The sequence below is a fragment of the Haliotis asinina genome, chromosome 14, assembly GCF_037392515.1.
Source record: "Haliotis asinina isolate JCU_RB_2024 chromosome 14, JCU_Hal_asi_v2, whole genome shotgun sequence".
NCBI classification, from domain to species: Eukaryota; Metazoa; Mollusca; class Gastropoda; order Lepetellida; family Haliotidae; genus Haliotis; species Haliotis asinina.
This window is the reverse complement of record NC_090293.1, coordinates 18,339,305-18,361,772: the sequence shown is the minus strand read 5'-3', so window position 1 is coordinate 18,361,772 and position 22,468 is coordinate 18,339,305. Positions and strand designations below refer to the sequence as shown.

At 39.1% G+C, this 22,468-nt stretch overlaps 2 protein-coding genes across 3 annotated transcripts in view; one reads left to right on the top strand and one right to left on the bottom strand.

The window, feature by feature from the left end:
• Window positions 1-22,468, top strand: part of LOC137260975 (uncharacterized protein KIAA0930 homolog) — a 225,905-nt gene that overhangs the window by 10,928 nt on the left and 192,509 nt on the right. The window contains exon 10 of one of the 2 annotated variants that reach the window (XR_010954832.1): window positions 481-7,963. Coding sequence is in view for 1 of the 2 variants with exons in the window: in XM_067798566.1 (XP_067654667.1) it covers window positions 481-521 (41 nt within the window). In the remaining variant the exon portion in view is untranslated. Of the gene's footprint in view, window positions 1-480; window positions 9,795-22,468 lie in introns of those variants that run through there. The other variant, XM_067798566.1, reaches the window with a different exon arrangement.
• LOC137260683 (uncharacterized) lies at window positions 11,595-14,576 on the bottom strand. The gene is made up of 2 exons (XM_067798276.1): window positions 14,456-14,576; window positions 11,595-13,768 (listed from the first exon to the last, which is right to left on the bottom strand). Exons 1-2 carry the CDS (start codon window positions 14,574-14,576, stop codon window positions 11,595-11,597), a joined length of 2,295 nt encoding a protein of 764 aa, XP_067654377.1.

Genomic DNA, 22,468 nt, shown 5'->3' with positions numbered 1-22,468 from the left:
GAGGGTGTCCATACAAAGGGAAGTAACACATTGTTCTTGACAGATTGCTGGCCACTAACAGAAAGCACTTCTTGCATATATGAGGACATAGCGATTTAAAAACAAGGAAACAATCATTATTGTAATGTGCTCTGTTTCCAAAATAGATTTCTCATGATAATAGTAATGGGTGTTTTCTTGTTTGTTGAAATTTAGTGTTGAATGATCATTATAATCATCATTTCATCATGGTATGACTGAAATATTGTAATATCGACTCACTCATAATCATCATCAGTCAATCATCGATTTTCATTTCAGGCTGTAAAATTTTGTGTTTAAATTTAAATTAAAAAACCACAAACCTTAAATGACTAACATTTAGTAATCACACACACCTAGAGAATGATTCACTGAGCATGATTGATTTTAACCCTCTTTCCAGACATGATTGATTTTAACCCTCTTTCCAGACATGATTGATTTTAACCCTCTTTCCAGACATGATTGATGCCCGTCATCAGCCAGCCCTAACACACTGATGCCCCTTGTTGAACACTTCAGTGATGGATGCTCCCTCTGGTGCTCAAATCCAGCATTTAGGCTTATAGGGTTATCTCCCTTAGGAACTCCATACCAACACTCCCATCCACAGCAAGAGATCTAGCACCAACATATCAAATGTGTTTCAATGAGAGATGTCTTCAAGTCAGTTGTCATTTGTTCCAAAGTATGTATGTTGATGAATTTCAACATGTATGCACTAACTGTTGTTATACCACATGCAGGTGTGATGATTTCTTCAGTTAAAACCTTACCAATGTATATTTTCAAAGTGGCATTATGAAAATTGGTACCAGGGTTTATCAGTTTTTGTTTTATCTGGACTTGAGTTTGTTACGTTAAAATGACAAGTTGATAAAACTTGCAGTATGTTTGTATTTCATTGAACCTATGAAAAAAATTATGAATACCAAAACGAAAACCAATGAAGTTTGAACATAATTGGTTTCTTATTGTTTATAAAACCCAAACAAATGAAAACATTGTGGATTTTTCTCTCTTTTTATTTCATATTTATTCATTTCAAAATTAGCAGGACATCTGTCCCTTTTTCACAGCCAATCAGGGAACTCTTACAGTTTTCATCTGAAGTGTAACATGGCAACACTGAAATATAGAAAATGCGTTTCCTACATATTTAAACCAAGAAAGACTCAGGAGGAAATTTTTTCGAAATGATCCAATATTTATTGACAACATTTGCATTTTGCAATATTTAGTCTTGGATTAAAGCGTTTAACAGTACAAGTGATAGATTATAGTTATTCAGGGGTGATGAGGTAGCCCAGTGGTTAAAGTCTTCACTTACATGGGTACAAGGTGTGAACGCCTTTCAGGTGTCCCCCAGCGTTGACATTGCTAGAATAGTGCTAATAGCGGCACAAAACAAAACTCACTCAATCACATCAGTTATCCTCTTGATTTGAAATTTCCAGGTTCACTTCTGTTTATGGTATAGTTTGGAAGCTTGTCTCTGGTGTCACCTGGCTTGAATTTTGCTAGAATAATGCTAAAAGTGATATCAAATCCAACTCACTCACTCAGTGTGATCATTTGTAGTTTATCAAAGGCCTGACCAATTCTATTTCTTGTTTTACTGATTTTTGTCTGAACCTAAAGGCAGGCAGGAAATAAAATAAAAATAAAATTTCCAGTCAAAGCAATATTCCTTCAAAATTCTCAAAGTATTTTACTTTTGGCAATTTTCGTGAATATGGGTAAAAAAAACCCTAAAAGTATTTTCTTGTGAGTTCACATTTTTAGCCAAGAAAAATTTTAGGATTTAATTTTTTGATCAAGGAAAATTTTTTCTTTTTTCTTATTCTTGAAAAAATACAGCAGGCAGATCCGTAAAACAACCAATAAAATTGGTCTAGCCTAAGGGAGAAAATAGTTACCTCAGTTTCAAGGTTTACAAGCATCAGTAGTGTAGCCAAATTGTTAATGTGTTTGCTTATCTCACCTAGGGTCCTGTGTTCAATTCACCCTGTGGTTGCAATGTTTATTGCCTGTTATGGGTGTCTCCCACCATGATATTGCTGGATTATTGCTGAAAGCAACATAAAAACAACTCACCTGCTCACCCTGATGTCCGTGCCATGATATTGCCGGAAGACACCAAAGGTAACGGACATATAGCTTTATTATGACACATTAGAGTGTGTCAAGGTTTCTGATGAAGACATTCCAACAAGTATCACTGATGTTTGACCAGTCAGGAACCCACCCCACACTGCCATTTAATCATCAAGTAGTGAAATTTCTATTTACAGTCATTTAGGGTTGTGATCCCAAACCATTCATCAGCACATTTACCCAAACGTCCAATAATCATAATTTCACAGGTTTAAGTCTTCTTGCCGGAAGTTCCAAGAAGATCACATACAGCATTTGTGTAGAAGATCTCGCTTGCCTATTCAGGGGGGTTCACTGAGACTGATATGTCATTGTCGTCATGAATGTACTGTTTTGACACAAGGAAGCCATCAGTTTGCGTATCACTTGTCTGAATAGGTTTGTGGAATATCATCAATGCTTTAAAACTAGAAAACAAGAGAGATATACAACGATAGATTTTCAGGTGGTTATCTGCTCTCAGTGTCAACACAATAATTGAACATTATCACCTACTTATGAAAAGCCTACATAAAAGCCAAATGAATCTTATATGATATTTTTCAAGAGCACTGTGAAACTTTCAGTTTCTTTTCTCATCTGAATTAATCTACATAGTGAAAATGAAGAGTAATGTGTGTTAAACCAGAAAGGGGATATTTTAGTTTGCAGTTTGCAGTTTAGTTTATTTCAATCAGGCGTCAAGTTAATCAAAATAATGCTCAAACATACTGTATTTCCTTTAGTAACTAACTGCATGGGTTTTTCCAAGAACAATTTACCAATGGTATGTAATGGAGAATATAATGATTGACATTTCATGTGTAATGGCTACAAGACTTGCAAGACTTGCTGCTTCTTTTCGAGGCCAGACCTTTTATCAAGGAAATATGTGTATGGTGGTGTTTTCTGTCCACATACTTAAACAGACACACTATTGATCTCACAGTTTAGAGCCACACGCCAGTGTTTGGTGAAAGCAGAAATGTTGACTGTCTCACCAATGGGAAAATCAACTACCAGTATATGTAATTTACTATCATATATTCATCATTCAAACATGATTTACTGGTCTTGTGTATGTCATTAAAATTTAAGTTGTACATGTTTTGTCTGTCAGCAATATTATGCATCAGTCAGTTTAGATAATTTATTTGTGGAAGTCCAAGGTGCTTTGGCTTCCAGGGGTCCAAAACACTCACTGTACAGAGTTGTGTCCCTTCCCTGTACCAGGATCAGAGGTTCCAAATGTGCCATGATTATGATCCATGGGCCATACCCATGCTCGTAGGTTCAGAACAGGCTTTTGACTATCTCACACTGAATGTTGATTAGAGCATTTAACTTGGAAGAAATCCTAGTTCATTCAGTCAAAGTGTTTATTTTGAACCCAAACTGCATTGCTTCAAGTGCTGAACCTTGATATTGTTTCATGAGTATTGTAGTGACAAACCCCCAAAATGAACATGGCCCTGGACACTCAAAGACTCCCAAGGAACTATTAATGGTCTGTGTACAGCTTTGGCAGGCATGCACCAGTTTAACAGTTTAACAGGGGAGATAACTCACATCATGGAAGATGGAAAGAAAATGATACTGTGCCTGAACATATTTTGACCGTTAAAATTGTGTACTCAAAATCAGGTTGTAAGACTGTTGCTTGAGTCAAAATGTACATGTCAAAGCTCTAATGAGTATATTGGGTTCCACTTCATATGGCACTGAGGCTGCTTGTGCAACATGTCCGAGCTTATCGCCTCTGAATCTCTTCCCATTACAAGTTAACTGCCACTGAGTTCATCGCCACACTTCATTAGCAAGAATAATGAACAAATAAAGTTAGGGATCATCAAAAGTTTTGTTATGTTTACCGTTTTAAAGACGTTGAATGAAACGTGTTTCACATGGAAAAGTATTCCATGATCCCTATCTTTATTTCTTTGGTATATCTCATCACAATACCACATTATCTGAATATTCTTTGTTTTGTTGTATAATATGGTGTATTGTTGTCCAAAGATGTCAATAATTAATAATTGATTTCATGACTGTCAAGTTGTATTCATAACTTCAATATAGCATATGTATATATTATTTGCCATATATTTTCATTTTTGCTAGTGTGACAGCATTCCATAGGTTGAGATTGCATGACACATGTGAAAGATGTATATATGTATAACAAAGTTGTACATAGCACTAGTTGTTTTGTTTATTTCAATTTTTAGGTCTTGTTTTGGAGAATTTATGCGAACCCGAAGTTTTCTATGGTGCAAGCTACAATGTGCTTTTGTGAGTGTACATATCATGTATGGTTTGGAGATACTGCAATGGGTGCCTAGTCATAGTGTGGATGTATGAATGAACATTTGTTTCAATTTGATAAGTTACAGTAACCATGGTAACAGCTGTGATCATTGATCACCTGTATCATAAGAAACTTCTTGTGAGGTTCCATTTTAAGTCAGTTTGATTTGTTGTTATTATTTCTCACTCAAATTACTCTTTTGAGATTGATTCATGTAGCACTTTTCATCATTGTTTTTAATCACTTAACATGAAATTGGTAAGACAAGTCTGTTTTAATTCACATTCCCCAAACAAAAATTTAATTGAGTAACATTTATCGACCTTTACTTCATTAATTGTAGATCCACAGCAAGTGGGGTATTAGGGTTCAAGGTTCAACGCTGTTACAACTTATCCATAAACCAGAGATGTCAACCTCTACAATTTTATCATGGTTGCTATAAACTTTAGCATCAAGTTGTGCCAATATGATTGCACTAGAAATTTTACGATATTTAAAAAAACTTCATCAAAATTTGAATGTATAGACAATAACATATATTTTCGTCAGTTAAATACATTTTGCCAAAAAGAGACAATATAAGTTGTTCGCTGGTCACAAGGGGGCCATGGGCTCATGTACCCTCGAGGTGTGTCTGTGTGACGCTGAGGGACCAGTGAACAGCGTATTTACCTTACCGAACGCCATTTTGCAGACGGCACAAGCTAAACAGATTTAGAGTGATCTCCCTTCCATCGATTTTCAATTGCAAAACATCGGTAATTTCCGTGCTGGATGCGTGATTCAATGTTATTAGAGGCAAAGAAGTGAAATTAAGGCTTCACTCTTGATAAGTGTTATATTGTCTTCCTTAGAATCCATCATGATTTTAAGTATTTAGTTGACTCCTAATTTTATGGTCAAACTACTAATTTTGATCCTTGAAACTACTATTTGCAACACTTTGGGGTTGGCATCTCTGCATAAAATACTCGACTACTCAGTCAGCTACCATAACTAAGCAGTAAGCAGGTGATTGGCTCAAAAACTCAAGCATGACTTGTAGCGTAAGTGTCTGTATGATGTTCATGGAGAACAATGCAACAATTGTCCAGAATTACAGTCCCAAGAATGTACCAATTATATGTCAATTGGGTGTTTTATACACGTAAAATTTCACTTGGTAGACATGGAGTGTAGTGGTGCAGTTAACAGAATACAGTTTGTGTGGAGTGCCAATTAACTCAAAACTAGTCTTCCTTAAAATTCCATTGTGATGAAAATATTTATCAGAACGCCATAACCAGTAAAAATAACCAATAAAATCATGTATTCTTCATAGGATCTCTGCTAAAAGCAGAGGTCATTGTACAATTCTGAATGTACTTTAAGTATGAATTTCTTTTTCACTATCAAATAGTGATGTACCATTAATAAAGTTCTACCGTCAGTAAACTTACTCTCAGTACTTTTCTTTACACTCCACTACTGAGTCTAACCAAACCTAGTAGGAGGTCACAACAGGTAACCTTTGAAATTAACCAATCAGTACATAGCTTACCAAGTCGCGAATGTGGACATACACAAATACCTTTTGAACTCCTATGCCGGAAAGGTTTGTACCCGAACAATTCTGAGTGCTATTTTCCCTACGATCGCTATCAAGAAATGCACATGGAACACACTGCAATACCGACAACAGTGAGTAAACAGTCAGAGAAAACAGCGTTTTTGTCAGTATTCAAGAATGTCTGCAGGCACAAATATTAGCTTATGGTGACCATGTCATCAGAAGGCCCAAAGCATGTATACTACAGGTCAAATACCTTTGTTTTATTTGCATTTTTGTTAATTGAGGGATCAGTGTCAGTGACTAGCGATTTTTTTAGGTCACGCAAAACCCTAAACGGTAGCCTTAATCTGATTGTTTAAATCCGTTCAGCCTTCTCGCGTTCGATGGGATGGTCATAGGTCACTCACAGGTTACCTGTTGTGTAGTTGTGTACCTGTCAGTAGTGGAGTGTAACAAAAGGTACTGAGACTAAGTTTACATAGACTGTAAAGTTTTACACTGTGTTATTACAGAACCAAGTGGAGAATGGTGTCTAGGTAACCTACTTGCAGAGATTTACCATTTTGGCGCCAACTGCTGTCAGATATCCATGGTGATACGTCTAGTGTCTTGGATATACATTAGTATGCCAAGTTTGTTATCAAGGTCCTCGTCTGACAAGAGTTACAGTGATTTACCATTTTGGCGCTAACTGCAGTCAGATATGCATGGTGTTTGGAGTAGTGTCTTGGATAAGCGTTAGTATGCCGAGTTTGTCATCAAGGTCCTCGTCTGACAAGAGTTACAGTGATTTACCATTTAGGGCTAACTGCTGTCAGATATACATGGTGATTGGAATAGTGTCATGGATATATGTTAGTATGCCAAGTTTTTCATCAAGGTCCTGTGTTGTGTTAGAAAATCAGAGGTACATAACGAAATTGTAATAGCTCTAAATTTGAATTAAAATGAACGTGTAGTATATTTATCTCCTAAGTCAAATGTATTTTTAATTGATCATCTGAAATCAGGCCAGACACCAGGTGTTAGGGTGTCCTACCTCAGATACACCACATGTCACATGCACAATTTGTGCTTCTTGCCATTAGAAAATAGTTAGATAATAAAGTTTGGTGTCTCTATTTCAGTATGTGATTTTATAAACCATAACAAAGGTATTTTGTCGTGTGTTTAATATAGGATATGATTTCTGAAAAATGATATTTTTTAAGGCGATATAGATACATTAAATTTATTCCTCGTATATATTAAAAACAAATATATTGTATAACCTGACAAAGGTTGTCTTTTGAACATCACATACAGAAATAAACAAAAAAGGCATTCAGTCATCAGGATGGGTAACTGTTTGTTAGCCATCACTAAGGTCGTAGCAGATCACCAAACCAAGGCAGTCATTTTGCTGGATTATAGCTAAAACTGGAGTAAGACCATACTCATTTACTGATGAGGGGGATGTGATCAATTGCTGTGATTGGCCGATCTACGTCCAAGACAACCAATCACTGTCATCTTGTCCACCATGATAAATTCTTCAAATGGAAACTACAGGTATTGTTACAATACAGAATACTAGCATGGTGATTGTAAAATAACGTCCCGTACTGTGAAATGGTCTTTTGAGCTTTGTTTGGGGTATTCTTTTTGTTCCTTATTCTTTTTTGGTACTTTCTGTGTTTTTGTTCTTTGAGATTTACTTTTAATGCTGCAAGGTATGGACACAGTGAGAATGTGGTAGATTTTGCTAAATATAGTAGAATGATAGTGCTTCAGTAGATTGACATTTCATCGAGAAATATTCATATTAATATCACTTGCTTTACCGGCTTGATTTCTGTGGAGTATTGTCCGTCCGTATATGGTCAATTACTGCTTGTAACTCAAATCAAGATATCACTTCTGTTGTCTTTAACGACAAAGATGCACCTGAAGATATACTGACAGTTGTTAGGAATACACACTTAGAAAGAGTTCCTCTGACACATAATTTACATAACATAATTTCTTTGGAAGCTTTTAATAATTTGTGTAAATTGAAAAAAAAATTCAGTCCCTAGGTTTAGGTTTTAAAAAATTTCTTTTCTTTTTTCTGGTGAAGAATAATTTCTGATTAAAAGTAATAGTGGTTTCTTTAAAACTTCTTTCCTTTCGGTTTAAAATGTGAGAAGGTTTATATATATATATATATGTATATATATATAATTGTGATAAAGTGTGAGTGTACTTAAAGGCAAAAGTTATTTTGATGGACAAACAGCACACTAAATCAGTGTTATACTGTCACTGCCACTAATTTTTATGGAAAGAAAAATGTTTTCATGGCATATTGAATGGGTTCCAAGCAAGGTCACACAGTCAGTAGCGAGTAAGTCCACCTTGTTTATTGATGCAGGTTTGGCACTTCACCTCATTGAGGCAACTGAACGTGAAAGTCCAGGGGAGAATCATTCCATGTCCAAGGAAGAATTTGATGGAGTTTCACCAGCTCTGTTGAATTTAACATATGTCATATTTGAGATTACACTATCTTAGTAAAGTACAAATTCTAATACTTTTTTAAAGAGTCCAATCCGGGATTCGAACCCGCAGCCTCAAAGTCCAGCACCTAATTGCCAGCAGACAAAGTCAGCCACCTAATCTGCTCAGCCACCATGACACAAATATGAAAGTCAAACAACTGGTATTCTAAACTGTGTACTTTGTGTACCCTTCTGGTAAGTGATATAGCTTTGTTGAAGTATTTGGATGACAATGGAAGCACACAGTTCTGTTTCATCCCGGACCTGTTCAGTGGGTGATGAAAAATCATTTTAGACCTTGATGCTCTAGTTAAGAATTATGCTTCAGGTAGCCTTCTTGCACAGATGCTGTAAATGCATAAACACTGTCAAACTGTTCTCACTGATTCACCGCATGTGGAACTCCTTTCAAAACAATCAATACTTCTCAACACTGTGTTGAGTGGAAGTGATAAGCCTGTGTGGTTGTCTGGCCTTTTCAAGTGAACATTACAGGTCAGTATTCTTGAATGCCATGCTTCCTAATTTCACAGAAATTGAGCAAAGCTTGACTGAATTTCTTCTACTGTTTTTACATACTCTTTCTCTGGGTCACATAAAAAAAATTCATGCACAAGATTGTCAGTGAAATTATTCCATGTCACAATAACTTTTGCCTCTGAGTATAGCCTGTTTAGAGTTACCTGCCCTTTTCATAGCAAGACACGATGCCAAGGATAGCCACAGGTGAAGCAGAATCTTTTCTTTGTAGCAAGACCCACAATAGTAAATTTTAAATTGCATTCTCTTTAGGAAAAAATTTAGTGGTATCTGTTTGCAGGTTAGTTCTTTTTTCCTTTTAAATACTCACTTGATAAGTCGTTATGAAAATGATACAATCACACCTCAGGTAGATATTCTTTGATAAATAACATTCCTGCAATATATTTCTATCCTGTCATATATTTCTTTCCTGTATATGTGATTACTATTCGCATACTGTCTTCAGACAGACGAACTATCCAAAACCATTTTTGTGATCATTTGCCAACAGGGACAGTAACTGGATTCACTCAAAATACGTCAAATCTTAAAGAAATTTTGGAAGTTGTTACATTTTGTTATAAACTTAATATGAGCCCCATCGGGCTCTGTTATGTTGATACAGAGAAACAGAGCCTTTATTCTGTCTAGACTTTTCTTCTAAATATAACTATATGATGTTGACTTGTGGATACATGACTATGTACACAATGAATAAATGTGTTCAATGACTGGAATTAAATTGTTATCATTTGTTTTGTGTTGATATGATGAACTTAATGATGTAGAGCACCAAGGCAAATATTATTAATACTTTCATAGGAGCTCATCCACATCACCAAGCAACATGCTCTTAGTGCATGTAAGTCACACTTCATTATTACCATGGATAACCCATGCTGCCTGTGAGGTGCTAGAAGGTAATAGTCACATGACTTGTCACATGACCCACATCACTGGTATCCATTTTCATCTGGGTGAACTGAGGCAGTATCCAGAGGCATGATCCAAAGTGCTGAAATTGTAACCCAGGTCAGTGGGTCAGTTTGGAATCTTTATTCTGAACTCCCTGGGGAAGATACAAATGGTTGGTTTGAGGTGATTGAAGGTAAATAGTCTTATTACTATCTCACACTGCCAAGGACCCAAATACTGCTACGTGAACAGGGGCATACTTTAGATAAATCATTTCTTACCATAAGTTTGTTTTGTTGCCAGACCAGAAGTAAGCATTAGGAACCCTCCTGAGTGAAGTTGCCGAACACAGTAACTAATTCATCTGGTTGATTGTTGTTGAATATTTCATCCATGATGGGAGGCTCGAAATAATCAAGTCTGAATCAGACAATCCAGTTATTGATAATTACTAATGGTCTGCATCTCTCGGTCCGGCTGACGGAATTATTCAAGGCTCTGACCAACTGAACCAGTGTCTTCTCTTGCTGCAAACCCATTCAAGGACTGTGGAATAGCCAAGAGGATAAAGCACTTGCTCTCTGCGCTGGAGACCCAGGTTCATTTCCACTCTTCGGTGCAATGTCTGAAGTCCATTTCTGGTACTGAATATAGCTTGAATATTTCTAAAAGTCGCATAAAACTCACTCACTCTAAAACCATTCAAACCAAGAATCCCCACAGAGAACAGAAACTGATTATCAGAGTAGACAGTTGAAGGGAGATAATCCAGAATGGTTTCATGTAAAACATAACATGATAGAGGGGTTGCAGAGGACAGTGACTGCTGAATGTGCGTTCTTGATGAGAACAAGAAAACACAGTGAATCAGACACCATGGCCACTTATCAACAGTGAAGGAAGGTAACTCTCACTACACTTCCTTGTTTTACAATGGCCACAGTGATTTTCTGCTACTAACAACCACCACATATACACGTGTAGCAGTGTTCGAAATATCTGCCTGCCTGACCAGGAGGGGTATTTCCAAAATGGATTGACAGATTCTCAAATTCATGATTGATGGTTTAGTTGCTTCTCATTTTATCAACCAGTAGTCTGGTTCAGACATGTTATTGAAGTCCGTGATATAGCTAATAGTTTCAGAGATAAAAATTACAAACTAACACGAACATGTTTTGAAGTATAACATCTATGCCGGCAATACATATATTCACAATTCTCAAGCATTACATAATCGATATAAAATCTCAACTAGAAAACAAAAACAAGTATGACAAGAAGGTACCAAGTCCTGTCACAGACTCTGGACTTTTCTGATACCTCCAAAATACAAACAAGTAAACAATCAACATTTTGAGCAAAATCAATGGACTGACAATTGTGAACAGTGTAAAACTATGTCTGATTTACTGACATGAAATAACATTATTTTTTCATTACAAATTTGTTTGCAATATTTCACGTTGTGTGGGGCGTTACGTAGACGTTCATAAACAGGCTTTCCCCCCTTGGGTTCTCAACACACACGCACGCTTGCACGCACATTCACACTCTCAAATAGATGCAATCATACGCATGTACGCACAAACGCATATACACAAATACTCATGAGTTCTTATTTCTTGAATCCTTTGCGTCTCACGGAGTCAAAGAACGGATGTGCGATAGCCTCTTTAGCCGTGAGTCTTTCCAGCGGATCCACTTGCATGCACTGTCTCACCAGCGACAGAAGGTCCGCGTCTTGCTTCACCCCCGGAGGCAGCTCCACCACCCCAGTGAACAGTTTGGCAGGGAGGTACAGTTTTCCCTCTGGCAGCGTGTAGGGGAGCCTCCCTGTGTACATGTGATACATCATCACCCCGAAACTCCACATGTCATAACGTTTGTAGTGGACCACACATACATCGCCACTTTCACGCTGCCACTGTTTCTCCGGAGGTGCAAAGTCAGGCGTGAAGAAGTTCACTGCGTGCCGCTTTGAGAAGAATCTGCCAAATTTCACCGCTCCTCCGAAGTCAGTGATCTTCGCACAGCCCTTTCTGTCGACGAGGATGTTATTTGTCTTGACATCCATATGGGAGATACGATGTTTGTGGATGTGTCTCAAGGCGCTGAGGATGTCCCAGATAATTTTCTTAAGGGCCGGTAGGGACATGACACAGTTGGATTTGTCAAAGAATTTCCAGAGTTCCGTGGTCTGTACGTATTCCATGATGATAACGCCGTGAAGGCGGAACACAAAATAATCGTAAACCTTTACGATATGAGGATGCTTTAACGTCTTCATAATTTTGTACTCACGCTTAGAGATCTTCAGAAGCCTTTCTTCGTAAGGATGAATGCGTTTGAAAACCTTGGCAGCATATGTGGTGCCTCCCTTTTTCACTTTAAAGATCACTGAAGACGCACCGCCTGAAAAGATCTTCCCGAAATCGTAGCCATTGATCTTCCTCCCGGTGAAGATGCTTGCTGGAGTCGATTCTCGAAACAGTGCACTTTCTGCAGAGACACCTGTAGAGTCTGGCATCTGTGGTTTGACTGCTTGGCTGTCATGTGCTGCATCATGACGAAGTGCCTCGGAGGTAGCGGAACACACTTCGGAATGACCGTGATCTGCACGGAACATCTCTTCCCGAGACACCGTGCGACTGTTTCTTCCGGCAGCTTGATTTGTCTCTCGCGAGGAGAGCTTGGGCTTTGGCGCTTTGTGCGCTTCTAGACTCTCGTTAGACTCACTGGCTGATATATCAGCCAGTTCAGATTCTCCTAAAGAGAGGTTTGACAGGGACAGAAGGGTCAGATAAGCCTTTGTCCTTCTCAATGGATGCCAACCAGTGTCTTGTGAATCAGTGTCTGGCAGAAGTAGTGAAGTGCATTCTTGACCCTGACCTTGACCTTGATCTCGTGTCAAATCCTGGTTCCTGGTACATGTGCGATGATGACCTGGAGTTTGGTGTGTGCCGGGAGTCATTTCTGGTTTGCCATTATCTTGAACTTGCCATTGACCTTGAACTTCATGTTTGCCTTTTTCGCGTACCGTGCCATGTGCCCTTTTAGGGCAAACTAGTTTTGTCACATTTCGGCTTAAGCGTCCCCTATTCTGACTATGTTTTGAAGGAGGCTTCTTAATGTGTCGTTCCTGTTTTTCTTTAAACATTCTGACCGCGCCACCTTTAGGATGTTCCGTGTGAAGATTCGGCTCTTCTTGACCCTGCTCACTGTGGTCAGACTGATGACGATACCGATCAAGCCAGTGCTTTACACCGCACCCATGTCCCATTCGATCATGACGCAGCTTTCCCACCTGGCTTTGTCTGGCAGTTCGGTTCCGAGAACCTATCCTGAGATCCGCCAGAGGACGCATTAGCAGGTCGAAAACAAGAAGATTGTTTCCTTGCAGTTTGTACTCATCCACACGGATGTCCAAACCACCTTTGTTGGACGCTTCTTCCAGCCTTTCTCCGTCAACAGGTGCAATATCCCGACCCTCCCCAAGTCTGTTTCCTCCTCCCTCACCCCCATCCTCAGCAGCACCAGCGTCTTCGTCTACTTTCGCTAGGATGTGTTTTCTCCATCTGGATGCTGCCTCACTTCTGACTGATTTCAGCTGGAGTTTTAGACAGTGTTTTGTATCTACAGAACCAAGGATTCCTAGCTGAGACTGACCTTTCTGGTCCTTGAAGAAGCTGGGAACTGTTCCTTCATACTCATTCAGAGGGCGTCGGCCATGTTGCATATTGCTAGATCTCGCATCCTCGTTGGACGTGGCGTCCTCTTTCTTGATGTTGTCTGTGGATATATATTACATAAATAAAGTCAATAAAATGTTTTAAACTTCTCGTTTACTCAAACGTAACACGCGACGAAAGGGATTTAATGTCGCTTTCGTGTCTGCTCGTGTGTGTGCGTGTGCGCCTGCGTCTGCGTCTACGTCTGCGCATGCGTTTTTCACTGTGGTTCCTTGTTATGTGTGGATTTATCTTCGTTTTATAACACTAGCCCACTGAATTACACAACAGCCTTTAACAATGAATGTCGTTTTGACACATCATCTTCATATGAGCTGCCCGTGCTTGTCTTAAGAGTCCAGACTCACTGGTGGTCAGACTCACTGACTTGGTTCACACATGTCTCATGCTGTTGATCACCTGAGTGTCTAGTCCAGACTAGTGCATTCATATTTCGGCGTAAGAAACAAACAGCAACCACTTCTGTGATTGATTGATTGATTGATTGATTTATTGATTTATTGATTTATCTATTTCAACATATTTATTGCCAGAAAGTTCTTGTTACCAGATTGAGGATTACCTTCAGGGAGAGGTTGACTCTCATTTGTACAATATGAAAGTTTACTGATAGAAATTCTGACATTTTGTAATACAAAGACACTCACTCACTCTAACGATAGTTATATTCTGTTGCAGGTTTAAATAATCTGCTAACTTTAACTATGGACACATCATTAGTTAATACCTGTGTTCTCCCCTGTAGCTGGTTTCATGGTGCACGTGTTAGCGGGCATCCGCTGCCGTCCGACGATGATGTAGAACCTGTTGATGTCACTGAAAGACCATAAATGGTGATATTTCGGCATAGCTAGCGAACGTTGTCACTGCTCGGCTACTCAACGTCCCATGTAATTCAAATGACTTTGCGTATTCTTATCTCGCATATTTTGCCCGAGTGAGTGAGTATGATTTTACGCCGCTTCTTAGCAATATTCCAGCAATATCACGACGGGGGACACCAGAAATGGGCTTCACATATCGTATACATGTGGGGAATCGAACCTGGCGCTTTAACCACGACACAACCCCACCGCCCCTGTTTTCCCCTTTTTCAAAAACTTTCCATCGGTTGTGGGAGCCCAGTTGGCCCTGTTTTCTACCAAGGGAACTTGCATCCACATAACACCCATCGCGTTAAGACAGGCGCGGATACACAAAATACACCTTCGGGACAAAAATGAGGGGTGTGAGGGCTGCGCACCCCATCACACTCCGCCACACCCTCTGAAGTCGCCTGTGTATGATAACAAGCCCGATGAGATGTGTAACATTTTGTTAAAACATAAAGAAACCTCAGTTACCAAATGTGTTCACAGGAATGAGAATTCAGGCCGGGAAAATAAGTCTAAACCACGTCATAGAGATTCATACGTTTATACCGATTCTGAAAAGATTATGAATGCTGTGTTGTTAACATATTCGTTCTACCTACCTTTCTTACGGCATAATGAAGACGTGGAGGACAACTCGCTTTCCTCGCCTCTGACTTCGAGACGAGTATGACTTGCAAATCGTAATTGTGACGTCACACGTCTATGACGTCATACAAATTGCCCATTCTACGCCCAGAGTTCCGTGCGGCCACGTTCGTTCCGGGCTCACTGGGTGATCAGAGACAGCTCAGCTCACCATGAGTCTCTGACGTATCCAGGATGGTCGTTTCTTTCACAAAGTAACCAGTTCCCCCTAACACGTGGGTTTTCACTGCGGTAAAATTACACCAAACGAAAAATGACATGTCTTTGAATTTTAACTCATTTAGTCTTGATATTTATAAACATTGTGGTGTGATGATTACATTATTTACTCGGGTGTGATTCTGAATTAAATATCCAACATTAGTAATAAAAATTATATCATAAGTGGTTAGCATTGTTTGTTTTGTTTTGTTTTTATTATAATGCTACGACATATTACTATAATCCGGTGAAGTGACTTCAAACGCCGCGTATCAATATTATATCTTAGTGAATTGAACATGAAGGGTTTTCAACGAGAATTAGTAAGAAACAAAATTTGGAAGTTTTTCTCTAAACACAAAATCTTTGCGGCTGTTGAAGAAATAAATGGTAACTGAGCATTCTTTACCTGTGTCCGGAAACATTCGCACCGATTTGGGTACAACGTAATTAAATTACAGTCGTGTGTTATGTGAGGATGTTGGGACTCTAAAACAATTACCTGCGAACGATACGCAAGAACCAAGAACAGAGATACCAGGTGATTTACCTTGAGAAACTTGGGTCAATGCATGTCATGTGAATCATCAGTATTGCTTTCATCTCTCGGAAAAATAAATGAGGTAAGAGTGAGAGACTGATCCTTCTGCATGATATAAAAAAATATGATAATCAGAGTACCTTCATGTACTTCTCTATTTCGAGCCAAATCTGAAAATAACGGAGACTATAAAACATGTAATCTAGATAATCATAACGAAAGAGGCCACAAAGTGTTTCTGGAATGGATGGAGAATAGGTTACTTGTGCTTACACAATGCTTATGACAATGTCTCCAATCAAAAACAGAAGAGTACCAGCATGGACTTCAGAAGGGACGACATGACATCTTCTCTGAAGTCAAGAGATATTCCCTTCCCCACAAAGAACACCAAACCTGTGTTGTATGGCATTGTTAACTCCAGTGAAACAGACAGAGAGACAGACAGATAGACTGACATATATACAGGTATTTTAGTCAGTATAAAGGCTAAAGGCACATAATGCAAAATAAATTAGCTGAAACAAGCGCACAAGTGCCAGGTTTATGTTTTCACAGTTGCAGCTCTAGTTTTATGCATACATTTTTAAAAAAATACAGTTATAATGATTATTTGTATCTTCACTGTTGACTATATGTATTTAATTTAATGTTTGCTGACGTTATCATAGAAATAAGGAGTAATAAAATAAACCTATTTCTAGCATCATTACGATCAAAAAGGACCTGTGATCCATCTTCAATACAGTTCATGTTATTTAATTTACAGGGAGAACAAACAGCCATTGGTATGTCATTATATTGTTGCTGCACCTGAACTTTGCTAGAAGAGATATTAAATAGGGAGAGAATGGTAATGATATGTAACTTTCTACGTGAAGTAATGACTTAAAGCTTTTACAGGTATATGAATCTGAAAGGTTATGAACAGTGGTAGACCGTGATTGTTTGAGATTATAAGACAGCCGAAGTTAAAACTGCTGTATAAATGAATTGCTATCGCCGACATCCAGTGAGAGCCCTACAAACCCAAAACCTAAAGTAAATAAGGTATTTGTTTACATTTGTTGCCCATGTAGTGCTACTCATGAGGAGATTTCAGCATATTACGAGTATATCTCTGAAATGGGAGTCGATGTGATTCTAAGTAAATTACCCTACACCAATATTTTATCGCTCTAGACATATAATAAAATTGTAATGGAAGCCTGCCATATTGCCCTGGAACCATACTACTACTTACATTTCTGTCAACTCTGAGGAACTGACTGCAAATCTTAATCTGAAGGCCTTCAATAATTTTACAATATGATGTTCCCCAAACCTCAGGTCCATAACACAGTATAGGCAGAATGACAGAATCAAACAACTTGAAGAGATCCTGAGCTGCGAGATTATCAAAAGTTCTTGGAAAGGAGTGGACAGATCTTAGTGCTTTATTACCTTAAGATAGCAGACAGTGGTAAGCCTTCGTCCATGATAGCCTAGGAATAAAACTATGCTTAGGTACCTAGAACATCCTCGATGCCACCATGGCATACGTTCCGATAAGTCTTCACAATAGTGGAGATTCATCGGAACGTACACCTTGGAGATATCGAGGATGCCTACAGAACGAAACACTGACATTGACATTAACACCTTTGCCTCCAAAACTTTCTAGAACTGAAAGGAACGTATTACTAAAGATAAAAGTATTAAAAAGAAAGACAGAAAAGTGGAAACTCAGTTCTTCCTTGTTTCTTTTGTGTGTATGGCTCAGGTGGGAGGGTTAACGTTCATTTTCATTTTGGTGAGGAGGTGCACCACACCATGCAGAGAGATAGATAGACAGATAGATAGATCTCCACAGGAAGAACAATAAATTAACTTGCCCCATAATATTTTATTTGTTACTTTAAGTGCGTAAGCTTTAATTAATAATGATAGCACCTATCAAGATATTAATCTCAAAATCCCATAACTCACCGAGGTTCCTTTGCAATGTAAATGGAAATTATTGGGGTTTTTTCTATCAAGATGATGTACATTCAGAGGCTAAGCATTAGTACAGGAGCACCGATATGGACCACATGGAACATAGTTGACGCTAAGTTTCAGCCAGGGCTTCCTTGCTATAGATTTGCAGGAACCAGTCTAAGTAAACTCATCCTCAGTACTTTTCGTTACACTCCATCACATCCTCGATATCTTCAGGGTATACGTTTCGATAAGTCTCCACTATACCCTGGACGCATCTACGGCTCTGCCAGATAAAGTTATTACCTCCCTTGACTGTCTTTTGATCCAGTCAGGTGTCTACGCTGGGAAGTTGAGCGAACCAATCTCAACTCACTTTCGTTTTTTGAATTATCTAACCGATTGATACTTGGCAACAGAAACCATGCAGAGGTTCTCTGGAAGAGTTAGACGGCGTTCTTGCATATGTTGTGTTAAAGTTTCGGACCTGTCAATTTGTTTGTATGATTTCCCTAAAATCTGGGACGCAGTTGCGACCGCTACATTTGTTGACACTGGCAAGCTCTGTTGTAACGGTGGCCTAGCTGATTGGCTACTGCGAGAAGGCGGAGCCAGCAAAGGGAGGTAATAAATTTATCTGGCAGAGCCGTAGATGCGTCCAGGGTATAGTGGAGACTTATCGGAACGTATACCCTGGAGATATCGAGGATGACTCCACCACTGAGTCTAACAAAACCTTACGTGAGGTCGCGTAAGGTAACCTTTGAGATTGACAAATCAGAACACAGCTTACCAAACCGCGAAAGTGCACATTCGCACATCCCTTTTGAACTTTTTATCTCGAAAAGGTTCGTACCCGAACGATTCCGAATGCTATTTAGCGTACGATCGCTTCCGGGTGATGCACACGGCGTACGTACAGCCATGACAACGGTGAGTAAACAGTCGCTGAAAATAGTCTTTTTGACAATATTCAAGGATGTTATCTTGTGGAAATATTAGCTAATGGTAACCGTGCCAACAGAAACCCCAAAGCGTATATACTGCAGGTCAAATAACTGTGATATATGCTGATTTGTGTTTGTGGAGAGACCTGTATCGGTGACCTGAATAGTTTGAAAGTCCCTCCGATCCCTAAATAGTAGCCGTTGTCTGATTGGTTAAATAAATTTAACCGTCTCGCATTTGATTGGACTGTCATTGGTTGCTCAAAGGTTACCTGACTAGGTTTTGTTAGACTCTGTGGTGGAGTGAAACGAAATACACAGAGACTAAGTATACTTAGACTGTGCAGGAATGGACAGAGGTACTCACGGGAATTTAATGACAGGGCATGCTGGGAAGTCAAAGTTGCCAGGCACCAGGCAATGGCGGCACCACGTAATGACGTGGGTCTTACAGCCACAAACAACACAGTGAGATCTGAGCGACTATCAGACTAGTGGCGTTGTCATGGTGACCATACTTTATAGTATTCTTGATTTTCATTTTTGTTGTTGTTATTTTCTTCACAGATTTCAAGTGAATTGTTACCAAGTTCTATTTTCACTTTTGCTTAAATCAGAGTAAAAATCTTCTACCATTACCATTCGGACAACAGTGATTTGTTTTCAAAGCATAGACAACAACTTGTATATTTTTTATATATCATATAAGAAAAAGTGGGAGGTGTTTAATGTTTGCATATTTAACAAATAAGGTTCACTCTACCATGTATATGAAGTAAAATAAAGTTCACTTTTGTTATAGTAAAAAGTTATTTTAGTTCCTATGTAAAGGAGCACCTTTAGAATTCTGCACAACAATTACTCGTTGGGACGTCGTCAGCCTTAGGTCACATGTCACTGAGACAGGTAACCAGTTTGTTCGGACTGCGAACCCGCGACCTTCGGATTGTTAGCCCAACATCTAACCGACTGAGCTACGTCCATGTTGTTACAGTTACGTAAAATAGTATTATGACGCGTCTTTAAAGTGTGTTGGAAAATTGTCAGTATCAATATGTATAGCCCACACTGTCCCCCAAATCCATGCAATAATATAGAAGACCCATGTGCGTAATTCCACCAGCTAGCTTACCATTCCCTCATCATACAAGCCCATGAACCTGGAGAATAATGCCTAGCTTCGACTACGTTTCCGTAAAGATGCGTATCAAAGTTAAAGGTATCGTTGCAGAATAAACGAAAACTAGAATGCACCAATGTTTAGAGTAATTATCGAACGATCTTTGTGCCACATTTGAATGCTTAGTGTTGTGCCATTTTCGAACTTCATCCTCGAAAAACCGACACCATTAAACTGTTGGTGGAGGATTTAAGATCCCAGATATTTAGTCACGGTGAACGGTTCATTGACTGTTGGTGAACGATTTACGATTAATCTAACCTCGTCATCCAATTTGCTATACGGCATTTCCACTAACTATGACGAATTATGTTCTTCAGATGTGCTGTTTAAACGATGGAAACGTCACCGTGTCAGTGTTACTGCTCAGAACATTTTCAAGACTTCAGTGAGGTGATAAATCGCTTTATCATCCAAAACTGTGTTCCACGGGAAATATCGCTTGTATTAGATTAAACGATATTTCCTTGGAGATTATCCTTTTGATGGTAGATTTTGTATAATGCCCTACAATGCTATGACGTCATGAAGTTGATGCCGTCACAATGCTATGACATCAAATTATGCACTGCAAATTTAATGGCCGTACTGTGTTCAGAGACGTACATTTTTTATTGAAAACTAATGAAGAATGATTTTGGATAATAAATAGAATCTCACCCTCGTGTCTACTGATATCAATCATATCAACACTCGTTGATAAAGGTAAAAATATCTCCGACAAGCCTTGGATATTTGTTACTTATCAACTCGTGTTGATATATTTGATATCAGTAGACACTTGGGTGAGATTCTCTGTGTTTTGCCATTGACAGGGAGAATACAGTTATCATTAAAAAAGCACGTTTGCGTGCCACAACAGGTAAATTGTCTCTAAGTAATCTGGAAAACTCAAACGTATTAAAGGATGATGAATTACCACGTCAACCGAAAAAAGAAAAGATACCCTCCTCTTAAAAAGAAACACATAAACCTTTAAGAAGAAGTATATTGCGTTAATCTAAGAAAACTTATTGCATGCCCGTTCAATGGTAGAAAGGTGAAAATTCATATGTCTATAAACAAAGAATTTGCTAACACAGCAGCAGCCATTATTGTTTCTGTTTACAAGATGGCGACAAAGTCAGTACTTTGTACGGCCACAAACGGTAGCAATTACTGCTCGACACCGTCTCGGCACAGACTGGTTATGTCTACGAAGTCACTCTTGCAGAATTCTCCCCAACACTCCCTGCAATGGGATGGCCATTTGTGGAAGTTACAGGTGTGTTTTAACGTTGACGCTATTGCCGACCGAGTTCATCCCATTGGTGTCCTGTCGGGTTTATATCTGGTGATCGGGAACGCCATGTCAAGACAATAAAGTTAGTGGACCATGACGAGGGCTGTATATAAAATATCGTCGTCATTCTGGAACACCTCCCTCTGTTGGTCCATAATCGGAAGCATACGACGTGCAAAAGGACTTCGTTGGTGTACCAATTTGCCGTCACATTCCCCTAAACCACCATGAAATCACATCTTTATGTGCTGAATATCTCACCCCACACTATGACACACTGTCTTCAGCGAATCTGTCGACCTGTCGAATGTATTTTGGAGCAAAAAATGCATTTCTCCGACCGTAAACACGCTGTCATATCGCCTCTGGCGATGAAGATATAGTCATCACCGAACCAGACTTGTCTCCAGTTTCTAAGGTTCCAGTTCATGGGCTCCTTTCACGAAGCAATCTTTACTAAGATTAACCTTAATTCCCATTCTTCAACAATGCACTAAGGTTACCTTAGTGACTCAGTGTTCCATGAAGCCAGGGATACTCTACAACCTCTATATGGGCTCCTGGTAAAACCAGGCCAAGGACTACGACTCAACTCAAAACTAGGGCTGTGTATTGGCAAATAAATGACATTGCACAATACTGTGATTGTGGTACCCGTATTCTGATACTTAGTGCCATGTTTCGGGAGGCTCAATGACATCGATTGCACACACAGAGCCTAAAATATGGCGCTCTGATGAACCTTGAAATATCGAGCAACTGCAAACAGCGAGTATCCACCTTCACGGCAGCGTATGGCGATGTTCCGATTTGCGAACCGTCACGTGGTGGTGTCTTGCTGAACTAAATCGCTCTATAAGACACGTGTTAAACACTAAGGGTATCGATTTCATGGTCAGCATTATTGTAGCAACCAAGTGTATTCGTCCAGATTACTTGCCCCGCCTGCTTGTCACATGCGCATTCACTGTGCTGGCTCATCTAATGCTTGCCAAGCAGTAAATAATGCTCACTAACGTTCTTAAATCTGCTGAAATAGTTCACTAACAGTTTGATGATGTCAGTCTTTCGAGAATGAAAGTTCGGAAATAGCACAACACTATGCATTCA